We start from the raw sequence: 22680 nt of genomic DNA, 5'->3' as shown, positions 1-22680 counted from the left end.
TACCCAAGAGGACGCCATCATCATTGAATCATACAGTAAAGCTGCATGCCCTCGGGAAAAATTACGGCTGTAGTTTCCCCTTGCTTTCAGCCATTCGCAGTACCAGCACAGCAAGGCCATTTTGGTTATTGTTACAAGGCAAGATCAGTCAATCATCCAGACTGTTGCCCTTGCAACTACTGAAAAGGCTGCTGCCCCTCTTCAGGAACCACACGTTTGTCTGGCCTCTCAACAGATACCCCTCTGTTGTGGTTGCACCTACGGTATGGCTATCTGTATGGATGAGGCACGCAAGCCTCCCCACCAGCGGCAAGGTCCATGGTTCATGAGGGGGTATCAATTAAAACAAAGTTTTTCATTGTGACAGGATCGTCACATGAAATTTCAATCACCAGTTTTCTCCTCCAAATGCGAATACATTCTGTTGGCACCCACCAACATAGAGAGAAATGATCATCACGATAAAATAAGAGAATTCAGGGCTCGCACAGAAAAATTCAAGTGCTCGTTTTTCCTGTGCGCCAGTCGAGAGTTGAACGGTAGAGAGACAGCTTGAACTTGGTTCATTTAACACCAGTGCTGGGTGCTTTATTGTGAATTACAGAGTAATGAATTAGATGCAGATGTAGATAAAATAACAATTAAGAGAGGAATTTAAATAGTTGAAAGAATACCCTAGAGCAGAGTATGAAAAAAATATAAGAAACAAGGCAGTCTGTAGTTAATGTATCTGAAATAGTGGTTATTAACTCTACTGAAGAAAACAGAGAAGTTGGAAAACAAGTTGTTCCTTGATGTAACTCTTCAGGCTTTCCCAGCGATCTAATGACATCTTGGGTTGTCGGGTGTTCTGCCGGATATCAGCGTCGTACTTGCACGATATTTCGGTCACGTAGCTCGAGACCTTCATCAGGTGCGACCTGAGACTGCTCCTCGAGTGGACCTGGTCCAGTATTTATGCCTATGGCCTTCCCCCTCCACCAACGGCTGCAGGCGCTTCCTCTGTGGTCCGCGCCCATTCCCTGCGACCTGCTGGAGCGTTGCTGCTCCGTTTTCCGTCCGCTGCGGTTCTAGGTGTTCCCTCTGCGGTCCGCGCCCACCAAACCCGCTCCTGGGCGTTTCATCTACGGTCTGGGGTACCAGGCGTTCCCCCTGCGGTCCGCGCCCGCTCTCCACGACCTGTTGGAGCGTTACCGCTCCGTTTTTTGTCCGCTGCGGCTCTGGATGTTCGCTCTGCGGTCCGCGCCCACCAGTCCCAGTTCTGGGTGTTCCATCTTCGGTCTGGTGCTCCTGGCAGTCCGTCAGGGGCTCGTTTACCATCTCCATGTCTCTGGTTCTCCTGTTTGTGTAGTGTTGCAGCTGGCCCCGTTGCTCCTTTAACAATTCCAGAGCCGGATCCCAGGCTCTGCTTAGCTGGTACCCTGTGTCACGATTCACAAGATCGTCAGCCATTTTAATCTCAATCGATTCTCTTATAACGCTGTCCCAAAATCTGGGTGTTTGTGCTAGAATCTTGGTATCCTCATACTTCATGGTATGATCTAGTTCTAGACAGTGTTCAGCAATGGCTGACTTAGTCACCTGTCTTAATCTAGTGTGCCTCTGATGTTCTTTGCACCTGATCTCCACAGTTCTTGTCGTCTGGCCAATGTAGGACATGCCACATTGACAAGGTATATTGTAAATCCCTGGTTTTCGTAACCCCAGGTCGTCTTTGACACTCCCCAGCAGTCCCCCGATCTTGTTGGATGGACAGAAAACACACTTGATATTGTGTTTACGCAGGATCCTACCGATTCTGGCAGAAATAGAGCCAGCATAGGGCAGATATGCCACCTTCTTTGCTTCATCTTGGTCTTCTTCAGGAACCTGTGGTATAGTGGCTGGTCGGAGTGCCCTCTCAATTTGTCTGTCCGTGTATCCATTCTTGGAGAAAACTGTTTTGAGACGTTCTATCTCTGTGGGTAGATTCTCTTGGTCTGATAGGGCACGTGCTCTGTGGACCAAAGTCTTCAGAACCCCATTCTTCTGTGCAGGGTGGTGACAACTGCTGGCCTGCAGATATAAATCAGTGTGTGTTGGTTTTCGGTACACACTGTGGCCAATTGATCCATCTGCTTTCCTCTGGACTAGTACATCCAGAAATGGCAGCTGGCCATTCTTCTCCAGTTCCATGGTGAACTTGATATTAGGGTGGCATGAGTTAAGATGTTCAAGAAACTCATTGAGCCTGTCCATCCCATGTGGCCAGATCACGAAGGTGTCATCCACATACCTAAAGAAGCATGTGGGTTTGAATGTGGCTGTCTCCAATGCCCTCTCCTCAAAACTCTCCATAAACATGTTGGCAACCACAGGGGACAGTGGGCTGCCCATAGCTACACCTTCAGTTTGCTCGTAATATTGGTTTCTGTACAGGAAATACGTGGATGTCAGTGTATGACTGAACAGGTCCAACAGAGCACCATCAAATTTCTCTGCAATCAGTTCTAGTGAGTCCTTCAGTGGGACCCTGGTGAACAGCGATACCACATCAAAACTAACCATGATGTCCGAATCCGTGATGTGCAGTTGCTTGAGGCGTTGCAGGAAATCTCCTGAGTTGCGGATGTGGTGAATACATTTCCCCACATATGGAGCCAGGAGACCTTTCAAGTACTTGGCTGTTGTGTACGTAGGTGCCCCAATATTACTGACAATAGGACGTAGGGGCACGCCCTCCTTGTGTATTTTAGGCAGACCATACAGTCTAGGTGGCACTGGCGCTTTTTCCCGTAGTTGTCTGATGATCTTATCAGGCATCCCTGTTTCCTTCAAGAGAGCACTAGTCTTCTTGGCCACCTTGTCCGTGGTGTCACACTCCAGAATTCTGTATGCAGGGTCCTCCAGAAGTTGGCGTACTTTCTCATCATAATCCACCCGCTGCAAGATGACAGTGGAGTTCCCTTTGTCTGCTGGCAGTACCACAATGCTGTTGTCTTCCCGTAGTTTCTTGAGTGCAAGCCTCTCCTCGGTTGTGATGTTCGATTTCGGCGGCCTGGCCTTGGTGAGGGCCCTGCAGGTCTCTCGGCGGACTTCCTCTGCCACATTAGGTGGAAGTGTGGCTGCAACTTGCTCTACTGCACTGACGAAACCTGAAATGGGTACGTTTCTAGGGGTCGTAGCAAAGTTGAGACCCTTGCTGAGTACCTTTAAGGTTGTATCATCAAACTGTATGCCACTCAGATTCGTCACTGTGCGTGTCTCTTCCATCTGCTGTGCTTTCTTGCTCATGCGGTCAAACTTTGCAGATTGGCAAGATGAGGCATTCCTTCTGGCACACTCAGCTAAAGACCAGGAGGCACGGTCTACCCAATCCCAATCTTCTCTTGTTAAGGAGGCTGCCATGTACAGATGAATGTGTAACAGCTCCCTGGCCACAACATCTAACCTGTGGCGCATATCTCGAATCCTCTCTCTCACCAGTGCCATGCTAGCTCTGCGTTTTATCTTGTTCGCCGCTCTGGAGTTGATGTGATGTTTAATTCTGGCAAATACTGGTACCACTTCTCCATCTCGACACCTCAGCAAAAAACTGAGAGAACTCAGCATCTTCCCTTTCTTCTGCCGTAGCTTGTCCAGCTTCTTGATATTCTGATACATCTCCTCCCCGTAGAGACTTTTGATGTAACTCTTCAGGCTTTCCCGGCGATCTAATGACATCTTGGGTTGTCGGGTGTTCTGCCGGATATCAGCGTCGTACTTGCACGATATTTCGGTCACGTAGCTCGAGACCTTCATCAGGTGCGACCTGAGACTGCTCCTCGAGTGGACCTGGTCCAGTATTTATGCCTATGGCCTTCCCCCTCCACCAACGGCTGCAGGCGCTTCCTCTGTGGTCCGCGCCCATTCCCTGCGACCTGCTGGAGCGTTGCTGCTCCGTTTTCCGTCCGCTGCGGTTCTAGGTGTTCCCTCTGCGGTCCGCGCCCACCAAACCCGCTCCTGGGCGTTTCATCTACGGTCTGGGGTACCAGGCGTTCCCCCTGCGGTCCGCGCCCGCTCTCCACGACCTGTTGGAGCGTTACCGCTCCGTTTTTTGTCCGCTGCGGCTCTGGATGTTCGCTCTGCGGTCCGCGCCCACCAGTCCCAGTTCTGGGTGTTCCATCTTCGGTCTGGTGCTCCTGGCAGTCCGTCAGGGGCTCGTTTACCATCTCCATGTCTCTGGTTCTCCTGTTTGTGTAGTGTTGCAGCTGGCCCCGTTGCTCCTTTAACAATTCCAGAGCCGGATCCCAGGCTCTGCTTAGCTGGTACCCTGTGTCACGATTCACAAGATCGTCAGCCATTTTAATCTCAATCGATTCTCTTATAACGCTGTCCCAAAATCTGGGTGTTTGTGCTAGAATCTTGGTATCCTCATACTTCATGGTATGATCTAGTTCTAGACAGTGTTCAGCAATGGCTGACTTAGTCACCTGTCTTAATCTAGTGTGCCTCTGATGTTCTTTGCACCTGATCTCCACAGTTCTTGTCGTCTGGCCAATGTAGGACATGCCACATTGACAAGGTATATTGTAAATCCCTGGTTTTCGTAACCCCAGGTCGTCTTTGACACTCCCCAGCAGTCCCCCGATCTTGTTGGATGGACAGAAAACACACTTGATATTGTGTTTACGCAGGATCCTACTGATTCTGGCAGAAATAGAGCCAGCATAGGGCAGATATGCCACCTTCTTTGCTTCATCTTGGTCTTCTTCAGGAACATGTGGTATAGTGGCTGGTCGGAGTGCCCTCTCAATTTGTCTGTCCGTGTATCCATTCTTGGAGAAAACTGTTTTGAGACGTTCTATCTCTGTGGGTAGATTCTCTTGGTCTGATAGGGCACGTGCTCTGTGGACCAAAGTCTTCAGAACCCCATTCTTCTGTGCAGGGTGGTGACAACTGCTGGCCTGCAGATATAAATCAGTGTGTGTTGGTTTTCGGTACACACTGTGGCCAATTGATCCATCTGCTTTCCTCTGGACTAGTACATCCAGAAATGGCAGCTGGCCATTCTTCTCCAGTTCCATGGTGAACTTGATATTAGGGTGGCATGAGTTAAGATGTTCAAGAAACTCATTGAGCCTGTCCATCCCATGTGGCCAGATCACGAAGGTGTCATCCACATACCTAAAGAAGCATGTGGATTTGAATGTGGCTGTCTCCAATGCCCTCTCCTCAAAACTCTCCATAAACATGTTGGCAACCACAGGGGACAGTGGGCTGCCCATAGCTACACCTTCAGTTTGCTCGTAATATTGGTTTCTGTACAGGAAATACGTGGATGTCAGTGTATGACTGAACAGGTCCAACAGAGCACCATCAAATTTCTCTGCAATCAGTTCTAGTGAGTCCTTCAGTGGGACCCTGGTGAACAGCGATACCACATCAAAACTAACCATGATGTCCGAATCCGTGATGTGCAGTTGCTTGAGGCGTTGCAGGAAATCTCCTGAGTTGCGGATGTGGTGAATACATTTCCCCACATATGGAGCCAGGAGACCTTTCAAGTACTTGGCTGTTGTGTACGTAGGAATCGTGACACAGGGTACCAGCTAAGCAGAGCCTGGGATCCGGCTCTGGAATTGTTAAAGGAGCAACGGGGCCAGCTGCAACACTACACAAACAGGAGAACCAGAGACATGGAGATGGTAAACGAGCCCCTGACGGACTGCCAGGAGCACCAGACCGAAGATGGAACACCCAGAACTGGGACTGGTGGGCGCGGACCGCAGAGGGAACATCCAGAGCCGCAGCGGACAAAAAACGGAGCGGTAACGCTCCAACAGGTCGTGGAGAGCGGGCGCGGACCGCAGGGGGAACGCCTGGTACCCCAGACCGTAGATGAAACGCCCAGGAGCGGGTTTGGTGGGCGCGGACCGCAGAGGGAACACCTAGAACCGCAGCGGACGGAAAACGGAGCAGCAACGCTCCAGCAGGTCGCAGGGAATGGGCGCGGACCACAGAGGAAGCGCCTGCAGCCGTTGGTGGAGGGGGAAGGCCATAGGCATAAATACTGGACCAGGTCCACTCGAGGAGCAGTCTCAGGTCGCACCTGATGAAGGTCTCGAGCTACGTGACCGAAATATCGTGCAAGTACGACGCTGATATCCGGCAGAACACCCGACAACCCAAGATGTCAAGTTGTTCCTTATCATCAACAACAACATTATTTAGAAGAAGTTAATGATACACCAACAATCAAACAATATGATAGAGATTATACTCTAAGAGAAAGAAAAATAGAAAATTTATGAATAAAAGAGACGAGAAGGTTAAAGATAAGAAGAAGTTAAAAGTTGATGAACAAGCATCAAATATTTAAAAAAATGTAAGTGAAAGGATACTATAATATAACAACCATAGCATAGATATAATTTTTAGATAAGACCTGACAGCAGATTTAAATCTGTTAGTAAAAAACCATTTAAATTAGATTGTGATAAATTAACAGTTGTTGACAAATCGTATGAAGGTACAAATGGATTAACGAATTTTTTACGAAAAATCAGATTACAATTGATGATATGAATAAATACTTGTTGCTGTTGATTTATCAAATTATGTAGATATATTATAGCATTAAGGTGCATTATATTCTGATAGTAATCCAAAAAAAAAAAAAAATAAAATAAAGGAAATAATTATAAATGTTCAATAAAAGAAGTCGATGATGTTTATTTTTGAAAAAAACCAGCTGATTTCGATCCAGCTTCAAGTTTAGATGAAAAAATTGGCAAAGATGTCTGTCAATTATTGAATACTGTCCATTAACCTATAAATTAGCAGTAATTCATGTAGAAGAATTGGCTGGAAACAAAAATTATTACTACGAAAAAGTTGGAATAAAGAATGTTAACAAATAAATTTAATGAGTTTATTAATAATTGTTCGAAAGTTATGTCTTATTTCATTACATTTTTGAATAACTTACCTCACTTGGACATCAGAAAAATATGGAAAAGAATTACTTAATACTTTAATTAATACACTCCTGGAAATGGAAAAAAGAACACATTGACACCGGTGTGTCAGACCCACCATACTTGCTCCGGACACTGCGAGAGGGCTGTACAAGCAATGATCACACGCACGGCACAGCGGACACACCAGGAACCGCGGTGTTGGCCGTCGAATGGCGCTAGCTGCGCAGCATTTGTGCACCGCCGCCGTCAGTGTCAGCCAGTTTGCCGTGGCATATGGAGCTCCATCGCAGTCTTTAACACTGGTAGCATGCCGCGACAGCGTGGACGTGAACCGTATGTGCAGTTGACGGACTTTGAGCGAGGGCGTATAGTGGGCATGCGGGAGGCCGGGTGGACGTACCGCCGAATTGCTCAACACGTGGGGCGTGAGGTCTCCACAGTACATCATTGTTGTCGCCAGTGGTCGGCGGAAGGTGCACGTGCCCGTCGACCTGGGACCGGACCGCAGCGAGGCACGGATGCACGCCAAGACCGTAGGATCCTACGCAGTGCCGTAGGGGACCGCACCGCCACTTCCCAGCAAATTAGGGACACTGTTGCTCCTGGGGTATCGGCGAGGACCATTCGCAACCGTCTCCACGAAGCTGGGCTACGGTCCCGCACACCGTTAGGCCGTCTTCCGCTCACGCCCCAACATCGTGCAGCCCGCCTCCAGTGGTGTAGCGACAGGCGTGAAAGGAGGGACGAATGGAGACGTGTCGTCTTCAGCGATGAGAGTCGCTTCTGCCTTGGTGCCAATGATGGTCGTATTCGTGTTTGGCGCCGTGCAGGTGAGCGCCACAATCAGGACTGCATACGACCGAGGCACACAGGGCCAACACCCGGCATCATGGTGTGGGGAGCGATCTTCTACACTGGCCGTACACCACTGGTGATCGTCGAGGGGACACTGAATAGTGCATGGTACACCCAAACCGTCATTGAACCCATCGTTCTACCATTCCTAGACCGGCAAGGGAACTTGCTGTTCCAACAGGACAATGCACGTCCGCATGTATCCCGTGCCACCCAACGTGCTCTAGAAGGTGTAAGTCAACTACCCTGGCCAGCAAGATCTCCGGATCTGTCCCCCATTGAGCATGTTTGGGACTGGATGAAGCGTCGTCTCACGCGGTCTGCACGTCCAGCACGAACGCTGGTCCAACTGAGGCGCCAGGTGGAAATGGCATGGCAAGCCGTTCCACAGGACTACATCCAGCATCTCTACGATCGTCTCCATGGGAGAATAGCAGCCTGCATTGCTGCGAAAGGTGGATATACACTGTACTAGTGCCGACATTGTGCATGCTCTGTTGCCTGTGTCTATGTGCCTGTGGTTCTGTCAGTGTGATCATGTGATGTATCTGACCCCAGGAATGTGTCAATAAAGTTTCCCCTTCCTGGGACAATGAATTCACGGTGTTCTTATTTCAATTTCCAGGAGTGTATGTTACTTTTGGAAATGTATCTTCCTGATTATAATTATTGTGGACCAGGAGCAAAATAAGAAAAAATCACTAGCTAGAGGTGTTAAAGGAGCAAATGCATTATATGAAGCTTGTATAAACGTAATGTTGCGTATAGAGATTAAAAATTTAGGAAGTAGACATGACACAGATAAAGAACTTCAGTTAGCTGCAAAAGAAAGTCTGTGTGGTAAAGATGCTTCACTTGACAAAAAATTAACAGCAACTGCAGTTACCAGGATAATGCATGAAATAGGAAAATATGGAATGGGGATGGATGACGATGGTTGGGGACTGTAAATTGTTTCAATATATTGAATAAGATGTTTTGACAAATTTTGTATAAAATTTAAGTTTCCATAAATGAAGAATTTTACAGTTTTTTACAGATTGCTGCCAAGTGGTAAACCTGAACCAGAAACAATTAAAAAATAAGTAATGAGCAGTTAAATAGTATTGATAATTTTTACCTGATGCATGTAAGAAAAGAAACGAGATAAGGAACTGGTAGTAATTTACTTATACCATTAGGTACTCTAGTTGTGAAAAGAAGTTATTTGGCATCTTAGAAAACAAGAAAAGAACAGATTCTGGATTAACAAAAGGTGAAGGTAGATTTTTACAATTGTTATTCACAGCGTTACCATGTACTGCTGGTACAGTAGCAAAAACAGTGACAGATAAAACGACAAAAAGAAGGGAATTCGAAGAACAAAAATGATATTATTTAGCAATGGAAAGGTAAGGAAATGAAGTAAAAAATACGAAAATGTATTAAAAAATAATTACCCTTTATCTAATTTCGATATAGAAAATCTTGTTAACAAATTTAAAAATTAATCCTGTTAGAGGCAGTTTTATGACAGATATATTATCTAATAAATGAGAACAAAATTGAATGTTGTATACTTAATTTTGATGATTCTGATAATGCCAGTATTCACTGGATTTCTCATTTTAAAACACATAATGCAAAAATAGATTGTTATTCATTTGCTGGTAATACCAAAAGAACTAATTAATTATTTTATTTATTTCTATAAGATGACTACTCAAAATTAGTAACATACAATTATTGTGAATAACGATTTTTTTGTGAATAAGATTAAATTCATTAAGTCTAGAGTCTCCTTTAATATTTAATTCTTTTGCTCTGGATTTTAATTCTTCTATATTTTGAAGTTTTTAAGTTCTCAACTTACAAGAAAACTATTTATTGGCAAAAATGAAAATGAAAAATTCATTAAAATTTAATTTCAAAAAATTTGATTTTTTCATGTGCAGGTTTTTTTGTTCTGTTAAAAATTTATCATATCTAGCTTTCATTCATTTTCATATTCAGTTAAAATGTACTATTTTTTGATCCTTTATTTATTTTATATTCCCTTGAAATATTTTTAATGATGTTTATTATTTTATTGCCATGAAATTCAAGTTTTAATTTTATTTCTGCCAAAATGCAAATGGTGTCTGAAACTGATTTGAAATTCAGTTGCTTGTAGATAGAGTATGGGGCCACATAAAAAAATGTGTACTGGTAGCCCCATTTCCTATTTACTTAAGAAAATTTAATGGTTAAAATAAGCAACTGTTGACTTTCAACAGATTGACAAAGCCAAAATATGAACCAGGTCAGTACACAATACCGTTGTTACAGTAGACACTGATTTGAAATACATGAACTCCGTTCATTCCTTTTTTAGAGTAGAAATTGCGAGAATTACTTTAATTTTAAGTTACTTCACTTGATTACCAAGAATTACTTCGTCTCTAAATATTGTTGAACAGCACAGATAATTTGTGGAGGCTTCCTTATTAATTGCTTTCAGTTATCTTTTTGGCAAACAAATGAAACTGGCAACTATAGTCTTGAAAACTTCTCTTTTCACTATTTAAACAATGACACTGGAGTATTTAATAACTGGAAAGAAATGGGACCCTAAGTAGGCTGAGGGTAATGAGAATATCAGATACCTACAGTTTTTATGTACAACACTTATTACTGAAAAAAGAAATTCACTGAGGTTAACACTGGGAAAGGTCTAATGGAGTTTCTAATGCGAATCAAATGAACACAACCTTAGAATTCGTTGCAGATGTCAATCCACCATCTTTGCTGTCACCTACAGTGTTCCCTTTGCTCCAAGTAACAATGTGGGCACATTTTGATTCTTATTGACCAATTATATGGCCCAATCTTGATGATATTGAAGTCTCTTGCTTCTGCCCACACTGATCATGCTCTTGGTGCCTCGTTAATAACAATTGCGCCTCACATAGGCACTACTGTGCACACCACTTGCATCTGTTCACACTTACATTTCACGACTGAGTAAGTCTCCTGTGTGGTATGCTGTGATGTCACACATGCTTTCAGGGACAGCACTCCTGCACAAGTGTTTACTATCTGTCAGTGATATTGTTTTTCATAACATTCCCTGACAGCATTAAACCAGAACAAATATATCATAATAAAAAAAATTATACAGGTTACCAGACATACCACATTTCTAATTAACACTTAGTATCTCAAGATTTGCAGAATAAAACAAGTACATCATACTGACAGTGAACGTAATGGAAAAAAATTTTAGCCAGTACTTCTGTATTACATTGTCAGAAGTTCCCTATTGAAATATGTGTATATGTGTGTATGTATACATGCCTCATGGTGAAATCACCACTGTCCCCTGATTGGCTGAAGGCCTGAGGAGCACACCAAAGATAAAAACTCGTTCCTGCATTGCCACAGAGAGACAAAGAGTTTGTGTGACTAACCAAAGCTGATGAGTGGATATCTCAGTAGAACACTGCAAAGAGTATTTCACAATACAACTAAAATCAAAAACTGTGGGGAAAAGTAAAAATACAATTTAACACACAACATGCAACTTCAGTAAATGATAGATATGGATGTGCTATGTTAATACATGACTGATTGTTGCCAAGATTCTAAATTGGGCTGTTCTTCTATTATGTGATTGGGCTTATTCTGTTATAAAGAGTGTTTCATAAGTTTTAATTTTTACAAAATCATTTAATTGATTGTGTCTATTCCAAAGGCTACTTAGTCACACTTAAGATGGGTCATGATTGCTGCCAACAGAGGGTTCGACATTCTGTCTGATACTACAAACATTCAAACTAACATAATATACACATCTTAATTAACATCTATAACAAAGTTTCTATCAAACTAGTGTTTTCGAACAATCAGTACAATTTGATTTACAAACTAAAAATATAAATGTGCAGTTATTTGCAGAATTATTTCTAATACCAATGGGAGTATTGTGTGGCAACATTCAAGTTAGGATCTCTATTCCAAGACTACCATTATATTATTTTGCAATAAATGTGACCTTATCTGCTGTCTGCTTTGAATGATTTGTGTCCAGGGTAGCCTGTTTCACCTATCTGAAATGTATGTAGGTAATTTGCCCAATATATTCCAGTTTTATTTATTTGAACTTATGTCAAACAGATGTCTTGTGGATAAACATGGTCTCCCCACAGAGGTAACATGTGCTTCTATTTTTGGTCACTCAAATAATATGAATCAGAGGTGTTATACAAGCACATATTAATTGTTTCCAAACCTGAAAAAAGTATGCCAGATATGGGCTATGTGTAGTCAGAGTTTAACATTGCCTTTGTTTGCTGAAAGTGTCTTATTTTTATCTGTGATGCTGGAAAAAACCACAATGCTCCTTCATCACTGGACATCATTTCCCATTGCCTTCGTCTCTGCTTTGAAAAAAATTTTCTTACTCAAAATACTTACTGTCCTAATATCAGTCTCACTTTTGAGAACATGCTTTAATAAAAGTTGTCACTAGATATTTGATCCAAAGCTTACAGCCCTAACTTTTTAATTCTATAATGTCTAGTCTCCTACTGTAAATACTATTCCTCCTGAGATGTTATATTTTTAGTGGTGTTTTTCTACAGACATTGTTATCAAAAGTTGCGTGCATCAAATTTGAGAGGAATTCTGACTCCGACATTAAAACTGAAAGTCATGACCTGCAATGGAACTAACAGTTATGATAATATTAATAGTAATGATGCTAACGAATATGTCAGTAATGAGAGTATTTGAAAATTCTGTGGTGTTACAGGTTGACATACTGAAGTCACATGATGCGGCACTCAACCTCCCTGATCCTATTGCTGTGGCTGGCAATGGATCAACCAAACTATGTGTCCATGATAGATTTCAGTGGGGTGCTACAGAACGCGAGGTCTGCACTCAACTACCTAGCTTCAGTGAGCTCGCGGTTTCCGCTCAGTGACATTGATGCTGAGGAGACACCAGTGGACTCAGAAGCAGTTCAGGTGAGATCGACAACTGAACTTCCAAAACTGGGTACAGAAGAGGCACTGGCAATCCGCCTTCTGGACAGTGACACAACAACTGAGCATTTAGGCCCAACTATAGAGACACCAAGGAACGGCGACTGGACCACATCAAACAGCATCGGTATGACAAAACAGATATTAGCAACAAAACTACCTGTTCAAAAGGTGGAGAGGTCTCCTGACTACAGTTATACAACGTCTGTGGTTCCATTAAAAGAGAACCAAAAACTGACACCTCTGAAATATGTAACTGATGAGGACTCAAAGCTGGCTGCTCCTATTACCAAGACTCCACAGCAGTTCGTCCTTGAATCTGCTGGTGACCAGGATTTCAAGGCGACCCTGACATTTAAAGAGAATGAAGGTTAGTATCTGTGAATCTGTACGATCTGGTATCGTACAGAAGTTTGCTGCCTATTCAATTGTTTTTATGTGTTTATTTCTTCAATCGACCATGTACAGACCGCTATAAATGAACAACCATAGTGGCCTTTGCTCTCATCTATTATTTTCAAAAATATACAGTATCTAGTTCAGTGTTCATCCGACTATTTGATATCAGTTGTTCGTTTTTCGTCTGGGACAGTCCCAAATGTCACTGCCATTGTTATAATGTCACTGCCATTGTTATGAAAAAATTCTGTTTTGTGACTCTTCCAGAATCTCTCTATAACTTTTCAACGTTCATGTGCCAGGGTATTCTAGTCTCAAAATGTTGTACATGCAGGCCATTTAGTGTATATGCTGGTATGACACCAGGCTCTTGCGTTTATGCATTGTGACCGTAAATTTTTGTATTTTATAATATGTTCTGTGTTATGATTTTTTGTGTAGATTTCGAATTTGTAATTTTCACCCATCATATTCTGTAAGTTCTTTCTCTATTCGGTACAATTCAGCTAGTACAAAAGTCTCAGAGAGAGTAAAATACTCAGATACTTTGCGACAAGGTTTTTCATCAGAGTCGTAAGAATGAACTTTGATATCTTTAGAAAAAAAAAACTTCTTACTGTAGATCTTTTGTATGGTTTGGAGAGCTAATTCCATTTTTATCGCTACTTAATGCAGCTCAATGGCTGTAATCCACTCTCCAGCGTATTTAAAGCTATTCAAACTTTTTATTCTTTTGTATCTGGTGTATAACTATGCTATGTGCCATATATTTGACATTACTTTCGTTTATCCAAAACAATATTTGCAAGACACTTTGTGCTGCTGCTTCTTTCGTACATTAATAAAGTCAATGATTATAAAGAATCCGCCTCGATTGCAAATAGAAACCGGATATTGACCTAGGATTCGGCGCAGATAACCACAGCTTCTTCGCAACACACTAAAACTACATACTACCAAAAGAGGCAGGACCCAATATTAATACAGAACTCCCAAAAGGGCAAAAGACTCGCATAAAATGTAAAATAAATGGTACGTGCCTACCATGTTAATACGAGGGTCACTCCAAAAGAAATGCAGACTATTTTTGTAAAAATACAGTTTTCATTCTGCATGTCTGAAAGTTTTACAGTCTGTAGATACATCCTTTTCGCTTGTTTTCAAACTTAGTTCAACCTGTTCCCGTGAGTGGCACTGTCACAGCATGTCTTCAAGATGGCTGCTACACTTGACGTTCGTCAGAAGCAATGTGCTGTCATAGAATTCCTGTGCTGTGAAAACGAGACAGTGAGAAACATCCACAAGGGGTTGAGAAAGGTGTATCGAGATGCTTCTGTCGATCGCAGTACAGTTAGTCGGTGGGCAAGCAGGTTACGTGATGAAAGCAGGCACGGCACTATTGAAGATCGTCCTCGCAGCGGCAGGGCCTGTACTCCACACACTCCAGACAATGTGCAGAGACTTAACGAATTGGTGACTGCTGACAGACGCATCACAGTGAACGAATTGTCACGCTATGTTGGGATAGGGGAAGGAAGTGTTCGCAGAATACTGAAAGTGTTGGCGTTAAAAAAGGTTTGTGCATTAAAAAAGGTTTGTGCGTTAAAAAAGGTTTGTGCCAGGTGAGTTCCTAGGATGTTGACAGTGGCTCACAAAGAAACAAGAAAAACGGTATCCAGCGAAGCTTTGGAACAGTACGAGAATGGTGGAGATGAATTTCTTGGAAGAATTGTGACAGGTGATGGAACATGGCTCTATCATTTTTCACTAGAGACGTAGAGGCAATCAATGGAGTGGCATCATGCAAATTCACCCAAGTAAAAAAATTCAAAACCACACCTTCTGCTGGAAAAGTTATGCCTATGGTGTTTTTCTATTCTGAAGGGCTCTTCCTTGTGGACATCACGCCAAGTGGAACCATCATAAATTCTGATGCATATGTGACACCACTGAAGAAACTTCAAGCTCGACTGAGTCGTGTTCGACCACATCAGCAAAAGCAGGATGTTTTGCTGTTGCACGACAATGCACGGCCACATGTCAGTCAAAACACCATGGAAGCGATCACAAAACTCCAATGGACAACACTGAAACACCCGCCTTACAGTCCTGACCTGGCCCCATGTGACTATCATCTCTTCGGGAAATTGAAAGACTCTCTTCGTGGAACAAGGTTTGAAGATGCACGCTGCCAAACAGTGGATCCAACAGGTTGGTCCAAAATATTACCGTGCGGGTATACAGGCGCTGGTTCCAAGATGACGCAAGGCAGTTGAGAGGGATGGAAATTATGTGGAGAAATGAAAATATTGTTCGTAAAGGATGTATCTACACACTGTAAAACTTTCAAACATATAGAATAAAAGATGGATTTTTTTTTTAAAAAAGGTGTGCATTTCTTTTGGACTGACCCTTGTAGCTGTACTTAGCTCAAATGTCAGAAGCGTGCTTCCTTACCCCAGCCAACGTTCGGTGGGCCGCGGGCTCTCAGGAAAACCGAGGTGGCGCCGGCAGCTAGGCTGTGAGAATGTCAGAAAAGAACGTGAATGCAGAAATTGAGAAATCGTCTTCTTCCATGTGATTGGCATAAAATGTGTTACGAAAGTGATCTGATGACCGGGTCAAAGGCGCAGGAAGTTAATGCGTGTGTGTGTATAACGCCCTAGCTCGAGGACGATTTTATAGAACTATAGAACGTGGATAGGCTGAAACTACATATGCAGGATAGCAAATTCCACAGATGGTCAAAACGCATGCACGCAGGACAGACAAAATACCATAAGCTAGAAGGAGGCTAAAAATATGGGGGATGAATTTTTCAATTACTTGGGATTGGTGATAGTACTTGATGACTACGCTTGGATAAGCGTGTAAAGTCACCATATTAAATTCTAAGCACTTTTGACCAGAAAAGTTAATACGATAGGCTTAATGTAATTGCGTGAAAGGACGTACAATGTCGCCTTCATCGCCCTTAATATCTAATGAGCACAAAAGTCATTTTGACTAGTGCTATCGGTTATGCACCAAAATAGTGTAAAAAGAGCCTAAAGCTAAACTAGTTTCTTAAAATCAGGTACTTGAGGTACTGAGCCACGAAGCTTAATCAAATGATGTCTGTGAACGCATATAACGTTGAAAGGTCTCTGTTGGATTCCTTTCATGTTAATTTCTTGAATCTGTTGTCATTTACGGCGTAAATTCCTCTTCTAAATTTACTGTGGCGTTTCTGACTATCTGGGAGGAGAATGAGTAGTGGAACGTGTTACATTTACACATAAACAAGAACGATCTGTCACACTACTACACTATAAAACACAGTTTATATGTAATTCATGTCACACAGATTCATACGGAACCTACATTCGCTTTCTTTTGTATGCTTCATATGATAAGATACTGTCATCCCCCTTCCCTTCTGTGTGAAAGGATGAATGAGCAAATGTATTTCTAGTTGCATGCTGGATGGTAGCAGACAAGCCTGTCTGCTAGAGAACAGTAGGACCAACGTCGGAACAGGTAGCTATGCTTTCTAAAAGCAAAGAGGTTTCTATCCTTAGTATGGTCCTGTCCATCCCTTGTCATGTTGGTATAGGAAGCTGCCTCTCTGGTCACTTCAGTTTGTATTTGTGAGGCACCCCTTAGGAAGGGACCAGGGCAGTCTGTCCGTGGCGAGCGTCTGAAGTGGTAAGATCTCCAGCTAAGCGTGTGTCTGCTAAGTCCGTAGGACAATGGATTTCTTAAGTTCAGCCTAACTGAAAATTTAATCACCTTTATTTCAGGTTTAGCTCTAAAATATCTAATGTTATCTTAAATTGCAGCGCAGTGTAATTCGAGTGTGAAGTTCAGAATATACTCCGGTAGTTGCTTTGTCACTGCTTTGTGAGTAAAGTGCAACCACGTGTTGATCAGTAACTCTAACTAAGATCATCAATCTTAAATGCGAATGTGCGTGAGGTTATAACGTCTCGTCTTGACAATATTTTTCAATATAACAACTTTTATTTTTATGTTCAACCCACGTGCGGTGTACTTTGTGAGACCAGTACCACGTGCTTATACAATTGTTTGACACATCAGGTTAATAGTAAGACAATAGTAACCAGTTCGAGGTTTTTCTTTTGTAAATTGCTTTTCGATCTAATTTATTTTAACTATCAAAATTATTTTGGAGTTACACTATTTGTGTAAACCAAGTTGACCACGTGAAGCATGTCGTGTAATCATCAAAGTAGCCCTCAGCTATTCTTTTCGGGAAGATTTCACAGAGAGTTAGTATGAATTTAGTATACCAGTGTGTGGTAATTACATGACGGACAGGATTGTGTTACGAACGTAACTTCTTTGGGTGAAAATTGAATCGGTTGCTTGTGGTTAATTTCCTCTTGCATATGTTTCAACGTTCTTCGTGTGTTATTTTATGAATGCAGTGTTGTATGCAGTATCCCAATCTTGGCTCCATATTTGAAGTGTTCCGTAAGATTACAATCTCACATTTTCACAATCCTAAATAAGGCACCAGCTTAGTTATGAATCGAGTTTAATATGCTGAAATTTCAATGATCAATGTCAAAATATATTTCCAAATATAAACTGATTTATTTCTTTTTATTTAAATTCTCTTTTTTTATATACTTATCACCGGTTGTCGTATGACCATTAAGAGATTATAATTAATGTTAGTCTGGTTGGGAATTTGGTAAGCTAGACTGGATACCTGGTGAAACAGTTGCTCAGTAATGCAAGGTTAACTTCCCCAGACAGCTCACAGCTTTTAACCCGCTTTTATGGTCTTGAACATCAGCACCGCTTACACCACAAATTAAAGCAACAACTTTACAACGTGGAACAGACAAATTACCTTTGTGTTCTAATAGCTGTTGACGTGAAAGGTCAAATAATGTAATGGGTTTAATATACATGCGTGAAAGGACTTAGAACGTCGCTTTCATCGCCCTTGTTATGTACTGATCGACAGGGGTCGAAGTGATTAGTGCTATCGGGAGTTACCAAAATGGTATGCAAAGTTATGTGCATATGCGTGAAGAGACGTACGACATTTTTTCTTTTTTTTTTTTTTTTTTTTTTTTGGAAGGTTAAGGATTTATTTCCTAATATTAGGCCAGAGCTCGGACTTGGAATGAATATGACTAAAAAAACATCCTTCGATCACCACATTCAACTTGGATAATTATAAGTGGGAATGGCTATTTGGACCATAATGGAAATATTGGAGCTTGAGAATACTGTGAACATGTACAAGAATCACTCAATATAAGGCGTTAAATGAATGAAAAAAGCATGTGTGTTGTATTAGTGTGCTCACGTTTGTAAGGACAGCCGTCATAACTAAAATTAAGGGAACCTAGAGCGTGACTGAGCCAATTGACCATCCGTGGCACCAAGCGACCGCATGAATGCATCGGCTATCGTATGGTGTCGTATGGTAGAATGTGAAGCACCGAGCAAGGCGATAAAACCCTCAAAAAATTTTTGTTTTTTAACTGAAGTTGGTCGTTAAGGATGCAGTCTTTGTCATACCATAGATGTTTAAAAATCTCCATTTCTTCTAATATGTCTAATTTCATACCCTTAACTTCAGAATGAAGCAGCTCGGTACTGGCCAGGGGATTAGGCGCGTGAGCCGTTTGTACAAGATGTTCAGCGAAGGTGGAACCTCGCGTACCGTCACCACATCTGGTGGGAATAAGTTCCTTATATCTAGTCACCGCAGGTAATTTTGTAAACCCCAGACAGAGAAAGTTTATCACCAGCGAATTGTAAAAAGTGGATTAGGTTCTTTTTCAAATTATTATTAGTGGAGAAGGCTACTCTAAATCCATAGGTTTTAAGTAAACGTCCTTATTTGTAACCTTTTTTTACCTCTGAAAGGAACAGATATAGTTGCCAATGGTTCATCATATACTGCATCACCTAATGTGGAAGCCGTATTATGATTTTTATTTATTTTCTGACCGTACATTCGTCTTACTAAGTGTGAATTGTAACCGTTATTTTTACCGATAGTTTCCAGCGTAACTAATTCCGTTTCTAGCGCCTCCGGGGAAAGGGGGATAGCCATGGCACGATGTAGACTTGAATGAAAGAAGGCCATTTTTTGGGCTTGTGGATGTGCAGAGTCAGCAGGAATAATATTATCAGAATATGTATTTTTTCGATATGTATTAAAAGCAATGTGGCTGTCCAGTATGCTGAAGGTGATATCTAAATAATTTAAGGACCTCATAGAGGACTCAGTTTTGTACGTGAAATTAATGTTTTCATGAAACTCGTTAAATATTGAAAATATGTGGTCTATATCATTTTTAGTGTCATTAATGACAAAGATTATATCGTCAACATATCTTGCATAAAATTTTATTTTACTCAAAATCTCTGCGTTACTGGAGAAAAAAATCGGATTCTACAGAGTTCAGAAAAATTTCAGAAAGAATACCATCTAGTAGGCTTCCCATAGCTAATCCGAAGGGTTGAGAATACATTTTATAATTGAAGGTGAAATAATTATATCTGAAGACAATCTGTAGCAAATTCATTGTCTCATTGACTTCGATGTCCGATATTGTCTGGTGACGAAATTGCATTTTAAAACCTGGAGGGTTTGGTCAACAGGTACATTTGTATATCCACTTGTTACATCGAAAGAGACGAGTTTGGATTCGTCAGACCAGGTTACAGATCCCAAAAACCTGGCTAATTCAATGGAATATTTATTGTGTAATTTTTTTACAAAAAAAAATTATCTTTTATTTTATTATGTAAGTACCTTGCCAATTTGTGATAGGCGCTCTCTCCACTATCAACGATTGGACGGATTGGATGATGTATTTTTATGGACCTTAAATTGACGTCTCATTTTAGGGGGCTTTGTGTTCATGATGATAAGCCTCTTTTTACGAATTTCTCCTATGAACTTTTCATATTCTTTTTTGGTAGATATAATTACAGAATTCCCCTTATCTGATTTCGTAATAAGAGCATCGTTCTGTAATAATTTTTGGTTGATGCTTTTTAAGGTCTTGCGTGCATTATTGTCTTTTTGACTATTATGTAAACCATAACTCAAAATTTTACAAGATTCGTAAGCCAAACGTGTTTGTATAATTTTGGGCGTTTTTGAACATTCTAGGCCAATTTTTAGATCCACTATTATATTTTATAAAGTATTCGATTTTACTGCTTCTGGTTCGATATTAAATTTCAACTCTTTCGAAAGAAGTGCATTCTCAGGAGGTGAGAACGCGATATCTGTTTTATTGACGACACGCTGGAAGAACTTAGGCTCACTTGTGGCACTATTGTGACTAGTTGTTTTAAAGTTTCCATTAAGCTTTCCAGTTAAGCTAGCAAGCTTCTTGTCGTGCCTATTCGTAATCTCCTCTTTGCGTAGCGCCAGCCATTCATCTGCCATTAACCAAAAGGACTCTATTTGGAAATTAAAACAAGTAGCACTACACTACTGGCCATTTAAATTGCTACACCACGAAGATGATGTGCTACAGACGCGAAATTTAGCCGGCGGGAAGAAGATGTTGTGGTGTGCAGATGATTAGTTTTTCAGAGCATTCATACAAGAAGGCGCCGGTGGCGACACCTACAACGTGCTGACATGAGGAACGTTTCCGACCGATTTCTCATTCACAAACAGCAGTTGACCGGCGTTGCCTGGTGAAACGTCGTTTTGATGCCTCGTGTAAGGAGGAGAAATGCGTACCATCACGTTTCCGACTATGATAAAGGTCGGATTGTAGCCTATCGCGATTGCAGTTTGTCTTATCGCGACATTGCTGCTCGCGTTGCTCGAGATCCAATGGCTGTTAGCAGAATATGGAATCGGTGGGTTCAGGAGGGTAATACGGAACGCCGTGCTGGATCGCAACGGCCTCGTATCACTAGCAGTCGAGATGACAGGCATCTTATCCGCGTGGCTGTAACGGATCGTGCAGCCACGTCTCGATCCCTGAGTCAGCAGATAGGGACGTTTGCAAGACAAAACCATCTGCACGAACAGTTCGACGACGTTTGCAGCAGCATGGACTATCAGCTCGGTGACCGTGGCTGCGGTTACCCTTGACGTTGCATCACAGACAGGAGCACCTGCGATGGTGTACTCATCGACGAATCTGGTTGCACGAATGGCAAGACGTCATTTTTTCGGATGAATCCAGGTTCTGTTTACAGCATCATGATGGTCGCATCCGTCTTTGGCGACATCGCGGTGAACGCACATTGGAAGCATGTATTCGTCATCGGTCACCTCTTGTTCGCATTGACGGCACTTTGAACAGTGGACGTTACATTTCAGATATGTTACGACCCGTGGCTGTACCCTTCATTCGATCCCTGCGAAACCCTACATTTCAGCAGGATAATGCACGACAGCATGTTGCACGTCCTGTACGGGCCTTTCTGGATACAGAAAATGTTCGACTGCTGCCCTGGTCAGCACATTCTCCAGACCTCTCACCAGTTGAAAACGTCTGGTCAATGGTGGCCGAGCAACTGGCTCGTCACAATACGCCAGTCACTACTCTTGATGAACTGTGGTGTCGTGTTGAAGCTGCATGGGCAGCTGTACCTGTACACGCCATCCAAGCTCTGTTTGACTCAATGCTCAGGGGTATCAAGGCCGTTATTAAGGCCAGAGATGGTTGTTCTGGGTACTGATTTCTCAGGATCTATGTACCCAAATTGCGTGAAAATATAATCACATATCAGCTCTACTATAATATATTTGTCCAATGAATGCCCATTTATCATATGCATTTCTTCTTGATGTAGCATTTTTAATGGCCAGTAGTGTAACTTTAGTAATTTCTGAGTATAACATATAAGCCTTCTCATTCAAACTATCTTCCTTAGCATAAAGATAATAAATTCTACTATTAAACCTGCACAATAAGTATCTTTTTGAGGATCGGCGATCTATGGCACGATTTACCTAAATAGTCGTCAATAAATTTTGGGGAGACGTTGAGCTTTCTACATTGTTTAATAAAATTAATTACCATTTAAGCAGTGAGAAGGTTCTGAACGATGACGGAGGACGTTTTGATTACTAGTCAAAAATTCTACCCCTAGACGACGGGTGCACCATGTAAGAGATCCTGGTTACTTTCCATTCCGTAGAGCTACTGAATGGCTCAAATAATGTTCCTAGAGTGATTCGATTTACGGTATTCTGTGGATTTCTGATCTAAAGCGCTCTCCATTTTGTGAGTACTCCTCGACGCCACGGCGAACACCTCGACTGTTCGACACCTGGCCTGTACTTGTTCGGTGCTCGCCGAATGCTGTATGTCTAGTGTCTTCTTCAAGTCGGTTTCTGACAGACGTGACTACCATACGCTACATCTACTTCTTCGGTTGCTCAATTCGAATACATTTACCCCAGCGCAGTACTTCACATCAGACACCCAATTCTTGTCACCTAACAAATTGTAACAATAGGTCTCCCT

The 22680-nt window shown here is 42.1% G+C and overlaps 1 protein-coding gene across 1 annotated transcript in view; it reads left to right on the top strand.

The window, feature by feature from the left end:
* LOC126458322 (uncharacterized) overlaps positions 1 to 22680 on the top strand; it is a 354753-nt gene that overhangs the window by 212887 nt on the left and 119186 nt on the right. Inside the window, exon 3 of the mRNA XM_050095276.1 lies at positions 12568 to 13172. Within this exon, the coding sequence (XP_049951233.1) occupies positions 12587 to 13172 (586 nt within the window). The 5' untranslated portion in view covers positions 12568 to 12586. The remainder of the gene's footprint in view (positions 1 to 12567; positions 13173 to 22680) is intronic.

This window comes from Schistocerca serialis, chromosome 2 (assembly GCF_023864345.2).
Source record: "Schistocerca serialis cubense isolate TAMUIC-IGC-003099 chromosome 2, iqSchSeri2.2, whole genome shotgun sequence".
In the NCBI taxonomy this organism is placed as follows: Eukaryota; Metazoa; Arthropoda; class Insecta; order Orthoptera; family Acrididae; genus Schistocerca; species Schistocerca serialis.
This window is presented reverse-complemented; position numbering and strand designations above follow the sequence as displayed.